This window comes from Propithecus coquereli, unplaced genomic scaffold (assembly GCF_000956105.1).
Source record: "Propithecus coquereli isolate 6110/MARCELLA unplaced genomic scaffold, Pcoq_1.0 Scaffold139, whole genome shotgun sequence".
Taxonomy (NCBI): Eukaryota; Metazoa; Chordata; class Mammalia; order Primates; family Indriidae; genus Propithecus; species Propithecus coquereli.
Genome location: NW_012138191.1, coordinates 6037298 through 6061128, shown reverse-complemented (window position 1 = coordinate 6061128; position 23831 = coordinate 6037298). Strand labels below are relative to the sequence as shown.

The following is a 23831-nucleotide window of genomic DNA, read 5'->3' as shown; positions in this document are numbered from 1 at the left end:
GTCTCTCTAGATTTGAGGGTGGAAGTTTGCCTTGACACACTAATTCTCTGAGGAGTCCAAGAAAAGTCATTGATTTCAGCTTATTCAGCTTTTTTCCTATTGTAAGTATAGGGATGATTTCTAAGCCCTTTACGTGTCACAGCTGAAACTGAAAGTCTTCTCTGAATCTTATTTAAATCTTGTGTTTTAGCAAGCCTGACTGCAGTGGATAAACAGGGGGGCAGCTGCCTCATCACTGCCAGGTAGGAGTGGAAGTCCAGGTTCTCCACTCAGCCTCTACTGACACCTGGTGTTTGGGTATATGAGAGAGAGAGAGAAGGAATGTGGTAGTGTGGGTAGGAGTTCAGATACCCCCCATTGTGCCTCCACCTTCCCCAGTATAATCCTGGTTTGGGAGGGTGACAAACACTATGGGTAAAGCGGGGGGGCTTGTTATTGCTGAGCGGTGGTGAAAGTCCTGATTCTCCATTGGCCTCCTGTGATACGGCCCCAAGGAGAGGCACCTCGTTACTGCTGGGTGGGGGTGGAAGTCCAGGCTCCCCAGTAGTCTCCACTGATATCTTGGGGGAAGTTCATTTCTTGGGGGTTCATTACTGCCCTGTGGGGATGGAAGTCCCAAGTCCCCACTCAGCCTTCTCTGACATCACTCTGAGGCGGGTCAGGGTAGGGATGGCACCTCATTACAGTCTGGCAAGGGAGAACATCTAGGTGCTTCCCTCAGCCTTTGTGGGCAGGGGTCGGGGCAGAGATGCAGTTTTTCTGTGGTTTTGCTGGAGTAAAATAGCTGTTGTCTAAAACTTTTGTCTTGCTAGGTCCTTTGGCTAGAGAGAGCAGGCTTTTCTTGGGGCTTTGTTTATCTGTGACTGTTGACATTTCCAGGTAACCAGCTTTTCCAGTGTGCAGTCTGGGATATATAGGCAAAAACAAAGCCCAAAGAACTCACCACTATCTTATTCCTTTGGTCCTGAGGTCCTTAACCAGTCTGCCTCTTTCTCTCTACCTTTCAGAGTCTTCTTATGTTTGTTTTATATGTAATGTCCAGTTGTACTTAGTGGGAAGAACAGGGAAAAGTATGGCTACTCCATCTTTCCGGAAGCAGATGATCTCTTCTAGTTTCTTCTTTCCAGAAGTCAGATTGTCTCTTCTAGTTTTGATTTCATATGTGTAGTCCACAAGTTTACACAGCAAAGCATATGCCATCTGGCATTTTCTATGTATTCCGAGAGCGCTCTAAGGGTTAAAATGGGGCCTGAGCCCTCCCTTTACGGGGCAGCAAGATCCTCACAGCACACCCATTCTGGAAGTCCTATACCCTAGGCTGGCCTGGAGACAGATCTGGGGTCTCAGGCCAGAGAGACTACATCCTCTTGGGTCTCATGTTGTCCAAATCCAAATTAAAAAATAATAGTAAATACCACCCCAGCTCTCCTGATTTTCAGGGACATTTTAAAAATACTTAAAATTCCATTAAGATAGTATAGATTTTACAATCATTAGAGTCCCTCATTCAGATCTGATGTTTACTTTAAAAGAATGTAGCAGGTTAACAGACCATCAAGTACAAAAATATTCTCCCTGGCACTCTCAATAAACAATAATCATCTAGGTTTATGTCCTTAAATGTAACAGTCAAGACATACAAACTTAGGCTTGGAATGATTGTCTGTTTTCTAAATAATTTGTACTTATACATATAAAAAAATTCAAGCCGGGTGCAGTGGCTCATGCCTGTAATCCTAGCACTCTGGGAGGCCGAGGCGGGAGAATTGCTTGAGCTCAGGAGTTCGAGACCAGCCTGAGCAAGAGCGAGACCCCGTCTCTACTAAAAATAGAAATTAGCCAAAACAACTAAAAATAGAAAAAAAAATTATCCAGGCATGGTAGCGCATGCCTGTAGTCCCAGCTACCCGGGAGGCTGAGGCAAGAGGACTGCTTGAGCCCAGGAGTTTGAGGTTGCTATGAGCTAGGCTGATGCCATGGCACTCTAGCCCAGGCAAGAGAGCAAGACTCTGTCTCAAAAAAAAAAAAAAAAAAAAAAATTCATATAGTCAGTTTCCAATCACTTTTCACTCCACAACAACTTCAAGTTTAGGGTTAACTGGAAATAGTTCCTTTTGTCTAGCTCTCCTCCCCCCATTTGATAAAACTAATCAAGCACTAGGCAGTCCAGCCACTTACCATGTGCTTGGCAAAGCTCCCACCGGGACCAGTGCTGCGTACCAGGTGTCCTTCAGAAGGGAAGTTAAAGTTGCCGGCATTCAGGTTTTCTCGTGTGGAGTGATTACCAAAGAGAACAAATGGCTGCCTATTAGGGCTAGAGAGGCAAGTCAAAAACATGTGGTTAGAAAACAGATTCCTGGCCGAGGCAACTTCCCATGACCCTCGTGAGTCCTCAGGCTTTTCTGAGCAGCGTCCTGCAGTCTGAGAAAAGTGGTCAGTACAGTCTACTTAATGTTCCTGTCTGGTTGGGAAGGGATGCCAGATGTCTCTGACTCTTCTTACTGACCTACAGGGATCAGTCATTTAGGGACACAACTAAACCCAAACGAGGCTTATATATTCAGCTTGTCTCATTTTTTGAGAAATAAGTTCCATACGTTCGCTGTCCATGATGCAGTGATGGAACGAACCTCCAGTTTTATAAAATAGCATTTTAATAGAAATACGAGTTTTAAAGAATGACTGTAGCTGTGATACTCAGACTAGACAGACAATACGGCAGTCACCAATTCCTGAGTAACTTTCAGGAGGGAAGGAGGGGAGGAGGGTTGTAAATGTTCTCACTATCACACCTACTTAGCCCCGTACCTCTCCACTTCTTCCCTCCTCTCTTGGAGGGACTTCCTCCACCCTCCATTCTACTTTCTGCTCACTCCTCAGCCCACTCTAATTAACCCTCTCAGTTATTTCACTAAGAGAACTCTTGCCAAAGTCACCAAATGACTTTCATGTAGCAGACAACAAATCCAATAGGCAGTCTTCAGCCCTTCCTTCCTTGGTCTCTCAGAAGCACTTGACACCCTCCACTGTAAGAGTGTTGTCTCTCATTCTCCCCAGTCTCTTCTACCTGGCTTCAGAATAGTCCTAGGGTTTTTTATCTTCCACTCTCAGTCTCTGCTTTCTGCTCTCCTCTCTGATGGTCTACCCTGAAGCCTATTCCCTCTCCAGTTCTTGCAGTAAATAAATGGCATCCAGGGACCATGCCAGATCTGAGAGGCCTCCTTGACTTCTGCTTCCTCATCCTCTAAACCCAATCAATTTCCTGAAAATCACTCCTATTTAGCCATTTCCTTCCATCCACATGGCCACAACCCTAGTCCACGCTGCCATCATTCCCTCCCTGGACAACTGCAACTCTTCCTCACTGTTTCCCTGTACCACTCTTGAGCTCCCATAATCTATTCTCCACATTGCAGTAATGATAATCTTTTAAACATGCAAAGCACTTGTTGCCTTTATGCAATTTTCAGAAGGGCCAAAATCTTGTACAAGGACACGTATGATCTGGTCAACTTCTTTAGCTCCATGTAAGGCCACTCTCCCCAATGCCCACACTCTAGCCAAGCGCATCTTCTTTCATGGCCCTTGTGTCCTTGTCTCAGGGTCTCTGTTCTTCCTTCTCCTTCTAGTTATCTCTGCTCATCATTCAGCTCTCCCCAGAGGAGGCCAGTCTCTCTAGTGATGGGCTTCACAGTTCTTTTCACCATGTTCTTTTCCCTTTCATGGAACCAGGCAGAGCTGGTAATGACAGACTTCTGTACGAAGTTGCTCAATTAATGTCTTATTTCTCCATCATGCTATAAACTTCCTAAGGGCAGAGACCATATTTGCTTTATTTTTTTAACCATGTTTCCTTCTTACTTGGTATGTCACATATTCTCAGTAAATATGTGATGACAGTATCCCATCTTTTCCCTAAATTGCCCTTAGTGTGTGTCATGTGAAAAATTCTTCACATTTCTTTTCATCACTCTTAAAAATACTACCTTAAGCTTCAGACAAACAGGGGTTCCTAAAAGTAAACAAGACTGATTTTTCTTCTGAAGCTAAGTGGCACTCCAGGCAGAAAAAGACGACTCTGAGTCTCAGTCAGGGAAGTTTGTCTCACTATTAGATTGAACCGGAAATGGGGGGAGAAAAAAGAGAAAATATCTACTCTCCTCTATCCATCAGAGGAAGTATCTCCTGCTGATCATGACAAGAGAGAGATGGATGGCAACACTTCAGAACCCTCATTGCTCTCCTCTTCTTCATGGGGCTGGAACTTTACACCTCATCTCTTTTACTCCCTATGAGCCATAGTGGCTCCCCTGCCCAGCCAGCACTTGGACACTCTGCTCTCATTTTCCCGAGTTAGGAATGAAATAAAAAATTAATTTCTTTAGAGTTTAGCAGGCTACAGTGTTTTACAAAGCAGTTCACTACAAAATTTTATATATATATATATATATATATATATAAAGCAGTGAAACAGATGAATTTATAAAGTAGGAATTTTTTACCCTGTGATGACTACAGTCAACGCATATTTTCCTGATTCTAGCTTCTGGACTTTGATGCTCCTCCATATCCACCACCTCCCGACCCCCCTAACTCTGTTTTCTCTATCACCATTCACCCTTCTTGCCTGAGAAAGAAACTTACCTGTTTTCAGTTATATGGCTGGAGATCATTCCATGACTGAAGTAACTTCTGAATGGCTAAAAAAAAAAGCCAACGTTGTATATATTAAGACCACAATTTTGTGAAACAATCACAAAACCCCTCATGTGTATGTACATACACATGTCAGGAGAGTGCACAGTGTATGTGTATTAAGGGGGGAAGAGAGATATATATGTTTTTAGATTATTATAAGAACATGGAAAGATATGTGTGTTGGATAGCAACATGAATTTTGGGAACAAGTGGCAAACAATAAAAAGCAAAGAAAAAAAATAAAAGGCTGCAAAAGAAAAAAAAAAGTAAGGAAAAAATTTCTTTTCATACTGTTTTAATTACTGAGAGGAAATTGGACTAACTATTATCTATGGTCTAAGTTGCTAACCATGTGCAGATTTTAAAAATTCTATTTAAATATTTTTTCTACATTTTTAATAAACTAATATATATTAATTCTAATATGCTAATTTAAAATCAGCAATGAGGAGGAATCTAGGGAATTTTAAAGTACACTGACAGAAGTTTCCAGAGAAACCAAAAAAGTAATTATCAGCTTTTAGATGCATGTTAGGCTAAACACTAATCAAAACTTAACATGCAGGGCCTAGTCCCCAAAGGGTTCAAAATTTCAAAAGGTAATTTTAATACCCTTAAATAACATCTACAGTATCTTTTCTGATTACTTGAGTAGTAACATATGTTCATTGTAGAATACAAAAAAAACCACCTATAATTTCTAAGAATTGTTAACATTCTGGTATATTTTCTTCAAATCTTTTTTCTAGGTTACATTCATAGACTATATATAATTGTACAGAAGTTTATTACATAGTCTTCTATTCTTAGAAATTTATACTATTTTATACTTTACTTTGCTAACTCTTCTATATGAACAATACTATAATGAACAACTTAATAAATTTTATCTGCAGCTCTAATTGTTTCCTTCAGAAAACAGAAATAGAACAATAGTAGAGTCTACCTGGTAGTATTGTTGTGAAGAATAAATAAGGTAATATATGTACAAAGTTAGCATAGTATTTATACCTGGCACATGGTAAGCACTTAACACATGTTAGCTGTTGTTATAATTTGAAATAGATCTGTGAGGAGAATACTCTGAAGGTCCTTTTGGTGCCTTGCCTATCACCCCACATAGGTCACTGCTAATTCTACCTATACCAGCTTCCTGACTAGGATGGAGGGGCTTCCCATCATTTCCTAGACTTATATAAGGTCACTCAGAGTGCTTAGGACAATCACAAGCTGATTGTGAGACTACTAGGGAAGCTTCCGTAGCAAAGCATAAAACTGTGGCTTTGGCCATTCTGTCTCCACTTTTGCAAAAAGAGCTGGGCCTGGCAGTTCTGAAGTGTGGTATGTGAGGTTATTCAGGAACATGGTATGCCTCATATTATCTGTATTTTGTTTTGGATGTTTCCTTTCTAGCCTGCCTTTCCCTAATGTCACTGTAGCTAGATTACATTGGACCAAAATGGAATGAATGGACAGAAAAATCAGCATGCTCACTCTCTCCCCATAGCCATTGCAGGGTCCCAGAAAATAGCCTAGGGTCTACCCATCTCCGCCCTTTTATATGGATCTGGAAATAAAATCACAGGGTAAAAAGGCAGAATTATATTGCCAAATTGTTTTTCAAGAAAGTTGTATCCACACACACTTCCACCTGCAACATATGAGTGTGCCTATCTCAGGGTCTCCTCATAAGCGCTGCCTACAAAATGGTTTCAATGTATTTGCCAAGTTGATAAGTGAAAAATGGGATCTCGCAGTTGTCTTCTTTTACATCCCTTTGCTTTTTAATGAAGTAGAATATTTTAGATATGTTCAGTGGCCATTTGGATTTCCCTTTGTTGGTTATTTACTTACATTCTCTGCATATTTATCAATTGGAGTTTTATACACTTTATCGATATGTAAAAACTCTTATAGATTAAAATGATAACTGACATTTATTGTGGGCTTATCTTGTGAACTGTGATAAGCACTTAAATGTATCACTCAAGCAATCCAAATAACAACCTATGAGGTTTATTCTATCATTATCTCCTCTCTACAGATGAGTTGACTAAGACACAAAAGTTAATTAACTTGTCCAGGGTCACAGAACTAGTGAACTGCTAGGATTCAAACTGGGTAATCATTTGGGAAAAAAAGATAAAATTAGGTCCATATCTCATACTATACACACAAAAAACTTCCATATAGGAATCTTCCATATAGATTAGGGAGGGATCTAACTGAAAAAATTTAAACCTTACAAGTACTAGAAGGATGAATTACTTTTTAACCTTCCATTAAAGCCTTTCCCTACACAATGACTCAAACTTCAGGGACTATAAAAAGGACTGATCAATTTACATAAAAATAAATGTATGCATGGTAAAAAAAAAAAAAAATTATAAACAAAGCAACTGATAAACATGGGAAAAAAATTTGGAATATATACTGGAGACAAAATGCTAATAGCCCAAATATATAACAAACACTTGAAAATGAACAGACAAAAAAACCTCCTGAAACCTATGCTCTATAGTTCAGTCAATAATATTGTACCAGGCCAGGCGCAGTGGCTCACACCTATAATCCCTGGCACTCTGGGAGGCCGAGGTGGGCGGATTGTTTGAGCTCAGGAGTTCGAGACCAGCCTGAGCAAGAGCGAGTTCCTGTCTCTACTACAAATAGAAAGAAATTAGCTGGACAATTAAAAATATAGAAAAAATTAGCTGGGCATGGTGGCGCATGCCTGTAGTCCCAGCTACTTGGGAGGCTGAGGCAGGATTGCTTGAGCCCAGGAGTTTGAGGTTGCAGTGAGCTAGGCTGACACCACAAAAAAAAAAAAAAAAAAAAAAAAATTGTACCAATATTAAAATGAGAAAAAGACATGAAAAAAAAATATAAAATGGTCCTCAAACATATGAAAGAATGTTCAAACTTAAATCATAATTAGAGAACTGCAAATTAAAAGAATACTGAGATACTACTTCTCATCTATGAGACTGAAAAATTTAAAGTATGACAACATATTCTGTCGGTGAGGCTGTGGAGCAACAGGCACTCTCAGATATTGCTGGTGGGAATGCAAACTGGTACAACCCTTCTGAAGGAGAATTTTGCAACAGCTAACAAAACTACATACACACTTACCTTTTGACCTGGCAATCCCATTACTAGGTATATATACCTCCAACAATATGAAAATATATAAGCACAGAGTTATTTACTATGGCACTTTTTGCAATGGCAAAATATTGAAAACAACCTAAATATGCATACATAAGAGAATGGCTGAATAAATTAAGATAAATCCACAAAATGGAATACTACAAGTTGTAACAAAGAATGAAGAAGACCTCAATGGGTAGAGTTCTTGAGGAGAGATCAGGATATATTGTTAAGTGAAAAAGCAAAGTGGAAGTGACTATACGCTACCCTTCACTGTAAGAAAGAAGAGAATATGAGAAAATACACGTGTCTCTGTTCATTTGTGCAAATGAAACAGAAAAGATAAACCAGAAACTAAAGAGATTTATTACCTGTTGTTAATGGAGTGGATGGAAAGAGGCAAAAAGAAGAGAGGAATGAAAACAGGGAAGTAGGAAATGAGAGTGACACTTCTGAGTATACCTTTTTGAAATACCTTTCACTCTTAGAACCACAGTATTCAGAGAAGAAAAAAGAATCCAAAAAACTGAAAAGGGCATCAGTGAGATGTGGGACCACTTGAAGCGGTCTAAGGTAGAGGTAATTGGAATCCCTGGAGGAAAGGAGAGAGATGGGGAACAGATAAAATAACTAAAGAAATAATGGCCCAAAACTTTCCGAACTTAATGAAAACTATAAAATCACAGATCTAGGAAGCTCAACAAAACCCAAGCACAAGAAATATGAAAAAAACTGTAAGATATGCCATAATCAAATTACTCTAAATCAGTAATTAAGAGAAAAGCTACCACATGGGAAAAAAAAGACCTGCTATGTGCAGAGATTAGGATGAAAGACTAAGCTACATACCAAGATTGGGATGAAAGACTTCTCATCAGAAACAATGCAAGCGAGAGGACAGTGGAGCAACGTCTCTCAAGTACTGAAAGGTAAAACCTGTCAACCCACAATCTACACATGGCAAAGATATCTTTCAAAAATGAAGGTGAAATAAAGAATTTTTCCCAGACATAGAAAAGCTGAAAGAATTCATCATCAGAAGATTCATACCACAGAAAATGTTAAAGGACATTTTTCAGAGAGAAGGATACCAAATGGAAGTATGGGTCTACATAAAGGAATGAAGAACAGCAGGGAAAGCAACTACATGAGCAAATATATAAGATTTTTTCCTTATTATTTAAATCTTTAAAAAAGAGAATTGATGGTTCAAAAAAAACTACTAGCATTGTATTGTGGGGTTTACGGCATATGTAAAAATAAGATGCATGACAACAAAGATCAACTCCAGCTCCAAATGACCGGGAGGAGGGCTTGCAGGGGACATAGGAGAACTGAGGACTGGCTGTGCAATCCCAAGGGAGGCTCAAGTACAAGCTAAAGGCTCTTCTGATCCTTCCTGTTGACTAGTTTTCAGGACTGTCCTACGCCTCGGTTCTCTATCTGGGTACTTCAGTTTACTCATGGAGTGGGTCTTAGCCTGAACCTGGTCACTGCTCACTATCATTGTTTGTCTGGAAATGTTATCTTGGTATTCATGAACTGGAGGTTCAACCAACAAAGGTGTGCTACTCACATATGGAGAATTATTCCTAGGCTTATTAACCAGTGCCCAACAGAATTCCTGGCACCACCACACTGAAAAGTGAGTATCCTTCCCATAGAGAAGCTGGCACAGGAAAAAGATAACTTTTTATACAGGGGTTGGCATGGAGGGGTGGGAATTTCTTTATGGCATATAACACAGCTTAAAGAAATGATAAACAAGTTAGGATTGACAGTATTGTATTTTGGAAAAAAGTTTTAATAAAAAAATTAAACAATAAACAAATTAACCAATTTCTTCTTCCTGTTTGACCCCTTCCCTCACATACCTCACCCGCCTGAGATTCCGAAAGTTCCAGCAGGAAAGGAATTTCTGTGTCAAAATTAGCAAAGAAGCTAGTCCACTGATGTTCAAAAGCCACCAAATCCTAGGAAGAAAATGAAAAATATAATGTGTTTGGTCATATAAAGAAGGTATTTTAGAAAACCAAAATCATGAAACTGCAACCAATCTCAAAATACCAGATCATTTATATATGTTGTTTTAAAAGGTAGTAGCAAACTACTGATAATATGCCATCATATAGATGAATCTCAAAAACACTATGCTAGGAGAAAAAAACCAGATGTAAAAGACCATCTATACATATACTAACTTAATTATTGGACATGAACAGACATTAATAAGTACTAAGGAAATTGAGCACCAATGTTTTTACATTAGTTATAAGGTAAGCACTAGAACTTAGAGTAATAATAGTTTTTTTTCAAAACAATTTGTTAAACTTTAAACTTTCTTTTAATTCTTGATGTAAAATGAAAAAAAAAACTTAAATTGGAGAGTGTGTATATATATTAGGACATTTTTCTAATGTCCTAAGTTTGCTGCACCAAACTCACTAGCCAGGTCTATACTCTCCTCCATTCTTCTCTTCCAGTTGAGGATACACAAGTACTCAGACCTGTGGACTCTGTGCTAGCCAAGTACTAACTCTACTCTGGCCCTAGGCATAAGGCACAATGAACTTCTGCTGGGAAGACTTAGTGTAAACAACATTCTCACTAATGGCTTCTCTACTTGCTGCCCAGACTATCTATCTACATATACATGTGTGTACATGTGTGTACATATGTATATACATTATAGAGAATATATAATAGGCATATATAAAATTCTTTTCAGTAATCATGTGACAGTGCTGATATTGCTTTCTAAATGTTTTTTATATAATGTAGGATAAAACAAATGGTGTGTGTGTGTGTGTATGTGTGTGTGTGTGTGTGTGTGTGTGTGTGTGTGTGTATATCTCCTTACTATTCCCACTCAAAGGACCTAGAATTAATATTCCCACAGAAGCAAGAAACACACCTAGTGCCCAGATCATGGTCTCTAAATATTTCTCACTAGAATGTATAGGAGCTCCTTGGAGAAATGGCTGATTCCAAGTCCATGACCATGCATACCCATCCATAGCCCCTGAGAGACACTACTGAGCTGCTTAACCAAAGTACGTATCCTGTAACTTCAGTTCTGTTTGTTGCTACTCATTGCAAATTGCTCCCCTGACCCTGACATGGGCAGGCAACGTATTTTTGTAAATAAATTTCCTTGTAACACAGACGGGGCCATTTGTTTAAGCATTGTCTAGGGCTGCATTTGTCTAGGGCTGCACTGTCTAGGGCTGTTTAAGCATTGTCTAGGGCTGCACTGTCTAGGGCTGTTTAAGCATTGTCTAGGGCTGCTCAAGGCATTGTTGAGTAGCTGCAACAGATTCCATGACACACAAAGCTATACATTACTATCTAGATCTTCAAAGAAAAGTTTGCCACCCCTGCTCTAATCCTTGATTCCTTTAAGCTATGCCCCAACTTTTTATCTTTTCATGCAGAAAACGAGTACAAAAAGACACCCTTTGAATTGTTTTGCTAAAATCGAACACAACAGAAAGAACATCTTTAGGTGAAAATCTAAACCCAGGACAAGGCAGAAGGCCTTGCTTTGTCTCAGGTGAGGTCTACTCAGAGCAGAGAGGGAGTGTATCACTTTTCCAGGCTCCCTACTACGCCCAAGGAGTTCAAGACCACAATCAAGGAAGAAACTGCTCTATTCTTCAACTAAAGCAAACTAACATATACCTTGCATTTCTTCAAATTAAATATCACCAGTGGCTAACTGAGCTGGCCATATAATTTATAAGTTAAATACTGTTTGGCTCCTTACTTCTGAAAGCAAACTCTCCAGAGACATAGGATCCATCTTGCTGTAGACATTCCATAGATTCAAACTCACATCTTGCAACTGCAACAGAGGACAAAAACACTGAAATAATTAAGTCGATATCATTAGGACAATCAGAATTATTTTCTGATATTCAGAAATTACCATGTTGGTGTAAACTCAGTGTGATTAGAATAATAACTCAAATTTTTATCAATTATAGTAGAACCTACACATATTACTAAACGCTTTCCCATTCAAGGAAACTATTTTTTCAGAACCTTTGGTACATCCTTGGATTATCTTCAACAATGGACACACATATACTTATACACATGTATACTTACATACACACAAACCAACACACATGTATATTGTATAATTTTTGCCATTATTTAAAATAAAATTTAAATAAAAATCATACATGTCCATGATTTAAAAAATCAAATAGTACAAAAGGCTTATAATAAAAAATTTCAATCCCCTACTCCAACCTTTCACAAACCCTCATTAGTCTCACTCCTCAGAAGCAACCACTTAGAATTCATTTAACATTTTCTTTTTGGTACTTATCTCCATATTTCACTATGATACGCTTCCATCACAATTTCTTTTTTTTTTTTTTGAGACAGAGTCTCACTGTGTTGCCCAGGCTACAGTGCCGTGGCGTCATCCTAGCTCACAGTAACCTCACACTCCTGGGCTCAAGCGATCCTCCTGCCTCAGCCTCCTGAGTAGCTGGGACTACAGACATGCGCCACCATGCCCGGCTAATTTTTTCTGTATATTTTAGTTGTCCAGCTAATTTCTTTCTATTTTTAGTAGAGGCAGGGTCTTGCTCTTGCGGAGGCTGGTCTCGAACTCCTGAGCTCAAACAATCCTCCTGCCTCGGCCTCCCAGTGCTAGGATTACAGGCATGAGCCACCACACCCAGCCCCAAAGCTTTCTTATCTTCTCTTTCTCAGTTTACTATCTTGTTTGCTGGAACACATAATCCAGTAGCTTTCTAAGAAAGGATTAACCGGGAAGCAAACATTTTTTTGTTTTAAAATGTCTTTATTCTGTCCTTTTGACTGATGGATAGTTCAGTAATGCTGTATTTCTAGGGGTTTTTTGGATTTTTTATTCTTTCTGTGCTTCATCTTACATAGTTCCTACTGCTATAGCTTCAAATTCACTATTTTCTTCTACAGTATCCAATCTGCTGTTAATATTATCTAGTGTATTTTTTGTTTTAGATACTGTAGTTTTCATCTCTGCAAGTTCCATTTGGTTCTTCCCTCCCAACCCCTACCCCAGAGACAAGGTCTTGCTACATTGCACAGTTGCACAGGTTGGCCTTGAACTCCTGGGCTGAGGTGATGCTCCCACTTCGGCTTCCTGAGTAGTTGAGACTACAGTCTACAGCTATACCACCCTGAACGCGCCCGATCTTGGAAGCTAAGCAGGGTTGGGCCTGGTTAGTACTGGGATGGGAGTGTGCACTTCTCGTATCAACTTTAAAAGTTAACTTTTTTCTCATATTTTCTATCTCCTTGATGGTTTCATTCTACATTTTTAAAGATTTTCCTAACTTTAGCTCTGAACCTCTCTATTGATTTTATCAATTATAATTTCCTAGAGCTTTTATTTTCCATACGTTCATTTATTATAACATACACTTGTTCTATAGTTGCCAAATGTCACATTTCTCTGGGCATCCTAAAAGAATTTTGTGTCTTAAGTTCTTGTCCATCCCTCACATTATCTTTGAGTCTTAGTCTTTTTTTTTAATCTTTATCTTTTCAAGTTACAGGTAGGTATTTAATCAAATGTCTGGTGATCACTGGTTTCCTATTCATATTTCCCTTTCCTTTTTTTTTTTTTTTTGTGAGATAGAGTCTGGCTCTGTCACCCTGGCTAAGAGTACAGTGACGTTATCGTAGCTCCCTGCAATCTCCAACTCTGTGGGCTCAAGTGATCCTCCTGCCTCAGCCTCCTGAGTAGCTGGGACTACAGGGAAGCACCACCACACCCGGCTAACTTTCCTATTTTTTTGTAGAGACAGCATCTCACCCTTGCTCAGGCTGGCCTCAAATTCCCGAGCTGAAGTGATTCTCTTGCCTCAGCCTCCCGGAGTGCTAGGATTACAGGCATGAGCCACCACACCCGGGCCCCTGTTCATATTTTCAATTGAGGAAATGAAAAGGTTGATTGGAAGCTTTATGCTCTCTGTAGGGCCTGCCAACTACCAGGACATTCTTTTTCTGAAAAGCAGACAGGCAGGAGGTTCTTATTCCTTGAATCCCTAACCCCTTATATTCTAAATGCCAAAATATGGAGAACTTTACTCTTAAGCAACAAAGACTACACTAGCCAATGAATTCTCTTTGTCTTGCTTTTCAGTCTTTTTAAAGAACCTCCACCCAACCCTGTTCTTTGTTTTTCCTAGGGTGGAGGTGGCATCTGGTAAAATCCTGATTGTGTGTCATTCTGAGGGAAGGAGGTGGCAGAGGAAGATATAGACTATTACATGACAACCTTCAATTAATTCCTTCATTTTCAGTATCACCAATTCATATTCTCTATTCTCCATTTTATCATTTTCTTCCTCGTTGATTTAATTTATTTGGCTTCCTCCTCTGTATTCTGGAACAGCTTTTCAAGTGTGTCAACTGATAGATTTTTTCCCTCTGTTTTTATTATATTTTTTGAGGCTACTAAATTTGATTTCTGCTTTTTAATGCAAATATTCATTCTACTAATAAATTTTGAGACTTCTTACAATCTTTCTTTATATGTATCCATTTCCCTTTTTAATTGTGATTACTCATTTGTTGTATCTCTTTTCTTTTTATAAATTTTGCTCTTTAAAAGTACCAAAAAAAGATAGTTTTTTCAACCATTTTATTTCCTGGAGAAAATCTTTTTTAAAAGCATGCTGATCTACCCCTGCATCTAATATGCTGTGCTCTTTTCCCTATATTTTGTTGAATCTTTTCATAAGTCTTATTCCATCTTTTAATATGAAGATCTTATATTTGTCCATAAACAGGTAAATGAATGCTTATTGGTTACTCTCATTATTCAGAAGTTTGCTACCAGGATCGTCCCCTGGGGCAGTTGCTTGATATAAATTTATATTACCAGGTTACAGTTCTAGAAACTGGAGCGTAAGAAAAAGGAAGCCAGAGGGAGGGAAAGTCCTAGCAGAGGAACTTCCCTCCACTGCTTCCCAGGAGAAAACATTCTCTATATTCACAACTCAGTAGGGCCCAGCCTAAAAGTCAAGTAAAAGCTAAAGCTGGGCTTGGCTTCCTTTCTCACTCTGGAACCTACCAAATGAGGGACAAAACATCCTATGGGTTAATTAATGACTTTTTTCTGGATATGGCCATGCAACAAAACAGAAGTTTTAAAAATTATTAGTAGCTGTAGCCCTCCTTCCCTTAGCCTTCAAAGGAGGCAAGAGCCTTTCTGGCTCAGGCAGTCATCAGGCCATCAGAGTGGAGTAGAGAAGACACTGGCAGAACTGGTCTGTAGGCCAAACTGTTCCACACCTGAAAGGACTAGGAAGGGCAGGGTAAAGAAGAAGAAGAAAGAAGAAAAGTGAGGTGGGGAGGAAGAGATGGACAAAAGGAAAGTATCTGAGACAATGAAAATTAGCAGCTACAGAGAAGGGCAGGATCTGGAGAAAGGGACCTTGAGAAAAGATCCATAGTAACTTTTTTTTTTTTTTTGAGACAGAGTCTCGCTCTGTTGCCCGGGTATTGTGCCAGGGCATCAGCCTAGCTCACAGCAACCTCAAACTCCTGGGCTCAAGCGATCCTCCTCCCTTAGCCTCCCAAGTAGCTGGGACTACAGGCATGCGCCACCGTGTCCGGCTAATTTTTTCTATTTTTAGTAGAGACGGGGTCTTGCTCTTGCTCAGGCTGGTCTCAAACTCCTGAGCTCAAGTGATCCTCCTGCCTCGGCCTCCCAGAGTGCTAGGATTACAGGTATGAGCCACCACACCGACCTATAGTAACTCTTACCATATGACCTATGTCATTTTTTTCCTCATGGCCCCTCCCACTGCCTAAAAACACCACTCTACAGTAAAGATCTATATGACCTTTCAAAGGGTTTTTTTGGGGAAAGGGATTTTGTTCCTTTTGAATGTGACTTCATGGTGTGATGTACCTTAAGGCAGGAGCGAGAAAGCCCATCTCATTTGGATTACATCAACTGTGCGGGCTCCCAGTGCACTGTTTTCCAATGTGATTCTAGGTGCAGCCCAGAGGTTAGGAGCATAGGCTCGGAAGCCAGACCATCTGGAGTTGGCCCTGCCTCTCACTAGCTCTGTAACATTGAGAAATTCATTTAATCTCTCTTTAAATAGGGATGTAAAATTGTACCCATCTCAGAAGGTTACTGTAAGAATTGAATCGGTCAATTCACATAAAGTGCTTAGAACAGTGCCTGGCATATAGCAGGTACTCTATGGATACCTAGTTCACACAGTTCATTAAAAATAAATATTACCATTATTGTAAAAATGTTAAGCCTCTGGCCAGGCGCGGTAGCTCACACCTGTAATCCTAGCTCTCTGGGAGGCGGAGGTGGGCGGATTGTTTGAGCTCAAGAGTTCAAAACCAGCCTGAGCAAGAGCGAGACCCCGTCTCTACTAAAAATAGAAAGAAATTAAACTAAAAATACATAGAAACTAAAAATACATAGAAACTAAAAATAAATAGAAATACATAGAAAAATGTATACAACTAAATACAACTAAAAATACATAGAAAAAATTAGCCGGGCATGATGGCGCATGCCTGTAGTCCCAGCTACTCGGGAGGCTGAGGCAGAAGGATTGTTGAGCCCAGGAGTTTGAGGTTGCTGTGAACTAGGATGACGCCACGGCACTCTAGCCCGGGCAACACAGTGAGACTCTGTCTCAAAAAAAAAAAAAAAAACAACTGTTAAGCCTCTTTGCCCCCATGGCCTGCCTCCCTCCAAGCCTCTATCCTTCTAAATTAGAGAGCATTACTTCTCAGCCGAACAGCTCCACAGCCTTGTTGATGTCCTGCTACTTGCAGTCAGTGTGACAATACTGTGGTTTTGGAGCAGAAAAAAGTGGAGTCCAAGCAGTATGCTTCCCTTCAGCCCTACAGCCCATGCTGCTCCGCATTGGAGGGCAACATGGTTCTGCCAGGCAAGCCTCAACTCGTTTTCTAGGGATGCTGGTGCTTCTCAGAGGAGGGGCAGGAATTAGCCCTGTACCTTGCTTCTAAAGGTCCCATTTACTCTCTCCCTAGCAGGATGTCCCCATTTCTGGCATAACAATAAGCCCTCTCCTGGTTTCCTGTGCTGGGGCATTTCATTTCAGTGGGGATCCTATGGAAGCACATGAATGCCTATGGTCGTGCTGCTAACCTACCAGGCTGTCCTTCCTAATCTGTGTTCTGGACAACCGCCTCTCCCCGACCCACTCATTAATTCACTTAACAAATATTTATTGGTCATCTCCTAGAATCAAGGAATATTAAAATAAAAGACACTGTCCTTACCACAAAAGCTAACCCTTTTATTCTTTTTGTACATTGTACTTACATAAATTCTGCACCGTCCCTTTCATTGATCTTGAATAGTTTTAAAATTATATGAATTTCTGAGGGTACAAACAACAAGGCTCTGTTTTTGTACTCAAGGAGCTTCCAGTCCAGAGATCAGGGGTGGGTGGTGAGTGGGGGTATGTGTGACGAATGTATAATACCAGGACGATAAAAGCTATAAGAGGAGTCAGTCTAGGGTGCCATGGGAGTAGACAGGAAGAAAAGTTAACTTGGAATGGGGAAAGGAGAGGAAGGAGGACAGAGAGGAACTGCAAGAAGAAAAGACATGGGAGTTTGGGTCGAGCCTTAAGCAGCAACTGTTTTCCATTTCAAGTCTTCTAACTTGCTCCATGCCCTTGGGAGGTAACTGCCAGCTTTTCAAAGTGTTATAATAATGTAACACCCACATGGTGGGCCCTTCAAAAAACAGCCCAGTGGCAGAAAAAACCCAGACATATTGCTTTTCATACATACCTCATATTTCATGGTAAAAAATCCATCCCCTCCAATGCCCTCAAGCGCAAAGGCCTGCACAATTGGCCATTTCTCCACCACAAACATATCGAATATCTGCAAGTGACCTAGAGGAATCCAATACAACAACACATATCAAATACCATCCTAGATATAGCAGTCTAAACCTGATCTAATGTGGTTAAACAGGCATCGTTTCTCACAAGTTCACCAAAGCCTCATCTAGCAAAATAAAATTCAAACAGAAAAAATAGTTGGATACTGAATCTAGAAATACAAAATGAAAGCCAAGAAATATTCAAACCATAAGCAAGTTACATAAATTCAGATTTCTCTACAATATATTTTCACACGCTGGTTTCCTAAGTAATTAAGTAAAAAATAAATAAGTAAATAGTAGTCTATGACATCTGACATTTAGTGTGTATAATTATTAACAGACCCAAATTTGGCTCCTCTCACTCAAGAAACATAGCCAATCAACTTCTTCAAGGGAAAACTACCAAATCAAAAAGTTTTCTTTCTTGTAACAATAGCATCAATGTACAAGGTTATTTTTGTTGTTGTTGTTACAAAATAAGCGCTGCCAAACTTATTTTTTTCCTGTATTTTACACATCATGTTTGAACCTGTCAGCATTTTTTTAACAGCTAACCAGATAATATTTCTTATTACCAAGAGGGCCCACATCTATACTCTATGTACAATAAGTGATATAGACTACATGTCAATTGTGCTAAATCCTGTGTTAGTTCTTCTACCTGACTGTAGGCCCCCTGCTGTGTTCCTGCAGAAACTTCAGTTATGACTGCAAGCCTACATAGAAAAGTCCCCAAATTTCATTCTGCTTGATCCTTTGCCTTTAGTAAAAATGGATCAAGGGGTTTCCCAGCTGAATGCCTCCAATGACAGGAGAAGTAGGCACATTCGATTCACACACCATTCAAACAAGGTTTCAAAACTGCTTGCTGTTAGATACTCACCTTGGGAGCTGTAAGGAATGCCAATTCTACTACAGTCTCGAACCATGTCCACAAAGCTCGCAATTTTAAATTCTTCTGCTGCTTCCTCATCTTCATACTAAAGATGGAAATTAAAAGAAAAGCAGGCTCTGATGAGACATCATGCAAAGTCCCACATTTTCTCTGCATTTTATCAGTCAGTTGTCCCAAACAACAGAGGATTGCACCCAAGGGCGTGTTTCCAAAGCCAAGCTTTGTATCTACTGGTCAGAAACACTTGTTTTTCCTTATCTCACGTCATATATAAAAATCAACTCAAAATGGATCAGGAGACCTAAATACAAGAGATGAAACTTGTCCTCAAAAATTCCCCAAATACTCATATGGAAAGAAGGGTGCTTGACCAATATTGGGTCACAACTTTCATGAGAAATCTCAAATCCCAATTTGATTCCCAAACCCTTGAAAAGGTCCCAAAGGGAAACAGAAACAGATACCAACAAATCCAAACATAGGAATGTCACAAAGCTTAAAAAATTCTCCCAGGACACTCCCTAGGCCCTAGTCCCTTGAGAGAGGGGCCCAGGCTGGTGATGAAGAAGCAGGGCAGGAAGTAGGTGCATGAGCCTACTGCCAGGCTACCCAATCTGAATAGCCCCCTTCTGTCTCCTCGGGCATGTGATTTTTCTGTAAAGTGGCCTCATAATGAAATATGAAACTTTTCACTTCAAATAACTTTTATGTGTAACCACACTCTGCAATTTGGTTGTTTTAGAGGATACCTTTTCCAGATCAATACTTTCCTTAAAGAGTATTCTTAGAGCATCTCTAAGTGCCTATTCTATCTTTTCTCCTCACCTCATTTTCAGTCATGCAGTGGAAATGCAGATTTCTCCAATGTGCCACATAGGGTAAGAGATAGCGATAGTTTACAGGATTACAGTACAGATGGACACTATCTGATTTAATCAATATAATTACATCTGTAAGAAAAACAAAATCAAAGCACAAGATTGTCAAAGGCATTTCCTTTAGACATTTTCTGCCCACATCATTACTAAAATGATTAAAACTACTTCAGAGACAATGTAACAAAACTCTAAACTGAAAATTATTTAATTAGGCAAGGGGCTTTGAAGTGATTTTAGAACTTTCAAGTGTAGACAGCAAGGATTTCCTAGTCCCCATGCAATGCACCACTGTGGCCCTCTGGGTACAGCAATGTGGGCACAGAATCCGTCAAAAGAACGGCCTTCATCTCCTGAAGCATGGTGTCTTACAAAGTTCAACACAGTCAAATCTGTGGCACCAAACACAGCTGTGCACTTCACAGCAGAGATAAATACCAAATGGAAACCCCACAGCCCGAAGCCACTGAAGCAGAAAAACAGCACCCAATATGATCAGTGACTAGCTCTCTCTCAGACATCAGTGTCTAAAGCTCTTGGCTGTCAGCTCACCTGGCTCAAGGGAATTGCAGACCCATGGACATTGCCTGTTGGCTTTGGGAAGAGTTACTGTGTATGGAGGTGAACTCTGTACACAGGAAGGGCTGGGAGGAAGGAAGTGGAGGCAAGTGGAAAGAGCTTCTGTAAATAGATCAGCAGTTCACAGATTTAAGGAACAGCCATCAACATTGGAGGGTCAAATAAATAAAGCAATCCCAAGGGTGCAAATAAACCCAGGTAAACAGAAGTGCCACGGAACAGGGAAGGAATATTAAAAAGCAGCTTGAACACTGAGAACAAAAGCAGTTATACTTCCAAAAGAAAACCAGGGGCTCCACTCCATAGCTCCTCAGAAACAAGAGCCATCAGGCCTCCTTCTAACAAGATGAAACCAGAATATGCTGGAGGAGGTAGCTGGAGGTGAGAAAGGCGCACCCATGGGGGAGGAGAACACCTGTGCAGCAGGTGTAGGGCAATGCCAACCAGTAACAGTGTGACAGACCACACTTTACAAAACATAAGGCTAATAAATACTGACCACAGCTGACCACACAGCTGAGAGGCCTACTGAAATAAAGCTCCACGATTCTGGCCTTTTAAGCCACTCTGAGCTCTGCAACTGGTCAGGCTCAGGGTGTTCTAGGGAACACAGTACACAGCAGCCTCTTCTCTGTTGACTCTCGGGTAAGCACTAGAGTCAAAGGGTAGCAAAGGGCGGGAAAAGGGGGCCCCCCTCTCATCTCTCAGCATACTAGTCTTTCTCACACACCCCTCCAAAGAGTCCTGTCCTGAATCATTTATAGACCGCCTGCTGAGGAGTGAGAGTTTGACATCACCTGCAGAGAATGAGAGCTTCCGGTGTACATTGTACTCTACACTAAAGTGTAACATACTCCAGAGAATTAGGATCCAATAAAAGACATAACACAACAACTTCTAAACCTAATTAAGCATTCTCAAAACCTCCTAGAACTCTGATGTCATCACTATTAACAAAAGATTATCAGAGTATATAGTAAAAGAAGAAAGTATATGAGAATGAAATGAATATGTAAACTATTTAAAAGTTTCTTTTAAAAATAAATCCCTAATGCTGGCCTTTTCCCCTCTCATACAGGGATCGAAATGTAGAAATCTGGTGATCTCGGCTTTTTTTTCCTTTTTAAAAAATTTTTAATAGATTTAGGGGGTACAAGTTGAATTCCACTACATATATACCGCACAGTGGTGGAATCTGGGCTTTGGGTGTATCCACCACCCAAGCAGTGTACGCTGTACCCCATAGGTAACTTTTCATCCCTCGCCTCCTTCCACCCTCCCACCTTGTGAGTCTCCAATGTCCATCATACCACTCTGTGTGTCTTTGTGCAGCCATAGTTTAGCTTCCACTTATAAGTAAGAACAAGTGGCATTTATTTTCTATTCCTGAGTTACTTCACTTAGGATAAGGTTTCCAGTTCCGTCCAAGTTGCTGTAAAATACATTATTTCATTTTTTCTTATCACTGAGTAGTACTCCATGGTATATATGTACCACATTCTCTTTATCCATTGATCAATTCATGGACCCTTAGGTTGATTGCACATCTTTGTGATCCTTGCAATTGTGAATTGTGCTGCAATAAACATATGAATGAAGGTGTCTTTTTGATAAAATTATTTCTTTTCCTTTGGATAGATACCCAGTAGGAGGATTGCAGGATCAAATGACAGACCTACTTTTAGTCCTCTGAGAAATCTCCATACTGATCTCCATAAAGGTTCTACTAATTTACACTCCCACCAACAATGTGTAAGTGTTCCCTTTTCACTGCATCAGCTGCCAACATCCATTGTTTTTTGACTTTTTAATAATGACCATTGTAATGGGAATAAGATGGCATCTCATTGTGATTTTAATTTGCATTTCCCTGATGATTAGTGATGCTGGACATTTTTCACGTTTTTTGGCCATTTGTATATCTTCTTTTGAAAAATGCCTGTTTGAGCTCAGCTTTCTAACTACTTGGATTTAAAAATGAATTTATTAATTCGTAGGAAAACGCTAATTTCCTAAGCACCCATTGTGCCATGTGAAAAGATAAAAAACAAAGATGAGCAAAAAAAAGCATACTTTTGAGGATTTAAACTATTTCCTTAATTTCAGTACTGTAATGTCCTTAGCAACCTTGGCTGCAGTGAAATGTGTGGCTGGTACGAGCTGCCAAGATTAATTCTTTCCAAACCAGCAGATGCTGTACAGAGTAAGAAAAAAAAAATTTTAATCAAAATATGAAACCAAATTTGAATTGAAAAAATTTTAATGGAAGGAGTAATTTCATTCTACTCTTTCTGTGTTTCCCAATAAAAAGGAAAGCTTTAATCAATCTATAAGGATAAACGCTATTAAGGACTTTACCACAGAAGAATTTTCACATACACTAGACCAGGGTTTCTCAACCTGGGCACTACTAACAGTTTAGATCAGCTAACTCTTTGTTGTTGGGGACTGAGCTGTGGATGTTTAGCAGCATCCCTGGCCTCTGATCACTAGATGCCAGTGGCACCCTGTTCTGACAATGAAAAATGCCTTCAGACATTGCCAAATACCCTCAAGGGGACAAAACTGTCCCCAGTTCAGAACCACTGCACTAGACCCATAGCAATATTATTTCACATCAGATGTTTGTTTTCATGCCTCTTCCAGCTGCCTCACAAGAGCTGTCTGTCTCTTGTCCAGTTTTATTTGCCTATTCCTGTGTCTCCTGACCCATCTGGCAGACAAGTCACGATGCTAAGTATGTGATATCAGAGACAGCTCCTGGGCAACAGCCCACAGCACCATCAACACAGGCAGAGCGTCTCAGATTTGAGGAAAGGGGAATGTAAACAAAAAGCCTGCATTGTAGTCATAGGCATCATCATGAATTAAAGTCACATAGAAAACAATTCCCAAAGATAGCAGCACAAAGAGCCTCTGTTCCTCAGCTGATGATGTGCATGAAGTCTTCCTTGTAGGAGCAGCCTGTAGGCTCATCCTTACCTCACAACTAAAAGTGCTATCACAGGACAACAGCACATAATCTGAGCCTTCAGCATGTAGAGACAGTGGGCAACTAAGAGGAAAACTAGTCCCTTCCCAAGAAGAGATAAAGCCAAACCCTTGTGTTTATTTGTTTCCCTAAAGCTGAATTACCCATTAAATATATTCTGAAAACTACTTGTTGCTAGGTGGCCAACAGAACATATTATTTAATATATTAGCAAAGAAGAAATGCTGTTTTTCATTATTAAAAAGGCAAAAATTTACTGGGGCTTTGGACTATTTTAAATTGGACCGTATTTTTCCATAAAAGACCATGAAATAATGATCCAAAGAAATAAACCACCCACTCTTCTCTCATACAGAGTTTACCAATATATATACTTACCATCTAGAACTTCTTCAGAAAATCCTGTTTTCTCAAAATCACTGGTATTCTGATTGTACAAACCAAACAGAAGATAATTTGCCAGCTCTCTGCAGCCTTCATTGTACCTGCTATCGATTCCTGCAAGGCAAAGAAGGCTCTGATCAGCTGTACTGTACTATGGGGAACAAATGAGCCCAATAATTTGCCCCTGCTCAGCAAAACCATGATGGTCAAGTTAAAGACAGCAGCTCAGACCAATTTGGTTCCAGGAACCAAACTAAGCAACTCTCTGAGAAAGAACAGATCTCCACATCAAGTATCCTTACTTGGATTCCAAGATCTATATTGTAGAGACAATCAAACAGCATAGAT

At 39.9% G+C, this 23831-nt stretch overlaps 1 protein-coding gene across 2 annotated transcripts in view; it reads right to left on the bottom strand.

The window, feature by feature from the left end:
* LOC105806224 (chromosome unknown open reading frame, human C20orf194) overlaps positions 1 to 23831 on the bottom strand; it is a 124994-nt gene that overhangs the window by 81454 nt on the left and 19709 nt on the right. Inside the window, exons 3-10 of one of the 2 annotated variants that reach the window (XM_012639309.1) lie at positions 23478 to 23597; positions 19479 to 19603; positions 18642 to 18738; positions 17659 to 17765; positions 11615 to 11692; positions 9723 to 9821; positions 4645 to 4700; positions 2179 to 2314 (exon numbers count right to left, since the gene is read on the bottom strand). In XM_012639309.1, coding sequence (XP_012494763.1) covers positions 2179 to 2314; positions 4645 to 4700; positions 9723 to 9821; positions 11615 to 11692; positions 17659 to 17765; positions 18642 to 18738; positions 19479 to 19603; positions 23478 to 23597 — 818 coding nt within the window. Of the gene's footprint in view, positions 1 to 2178; positions 2315 to 4644; positions 4701 to 9722; positions 9822 to 11614; positions 11693 to 17658; positions 17766 to 18641; positions 18739 to 19478; positions 19604 to 23477; positions 23598 to 23831 lie in introns of those variants that run through there. The other variant, XM_012639310.1, reaches the window with a different exon arrangement.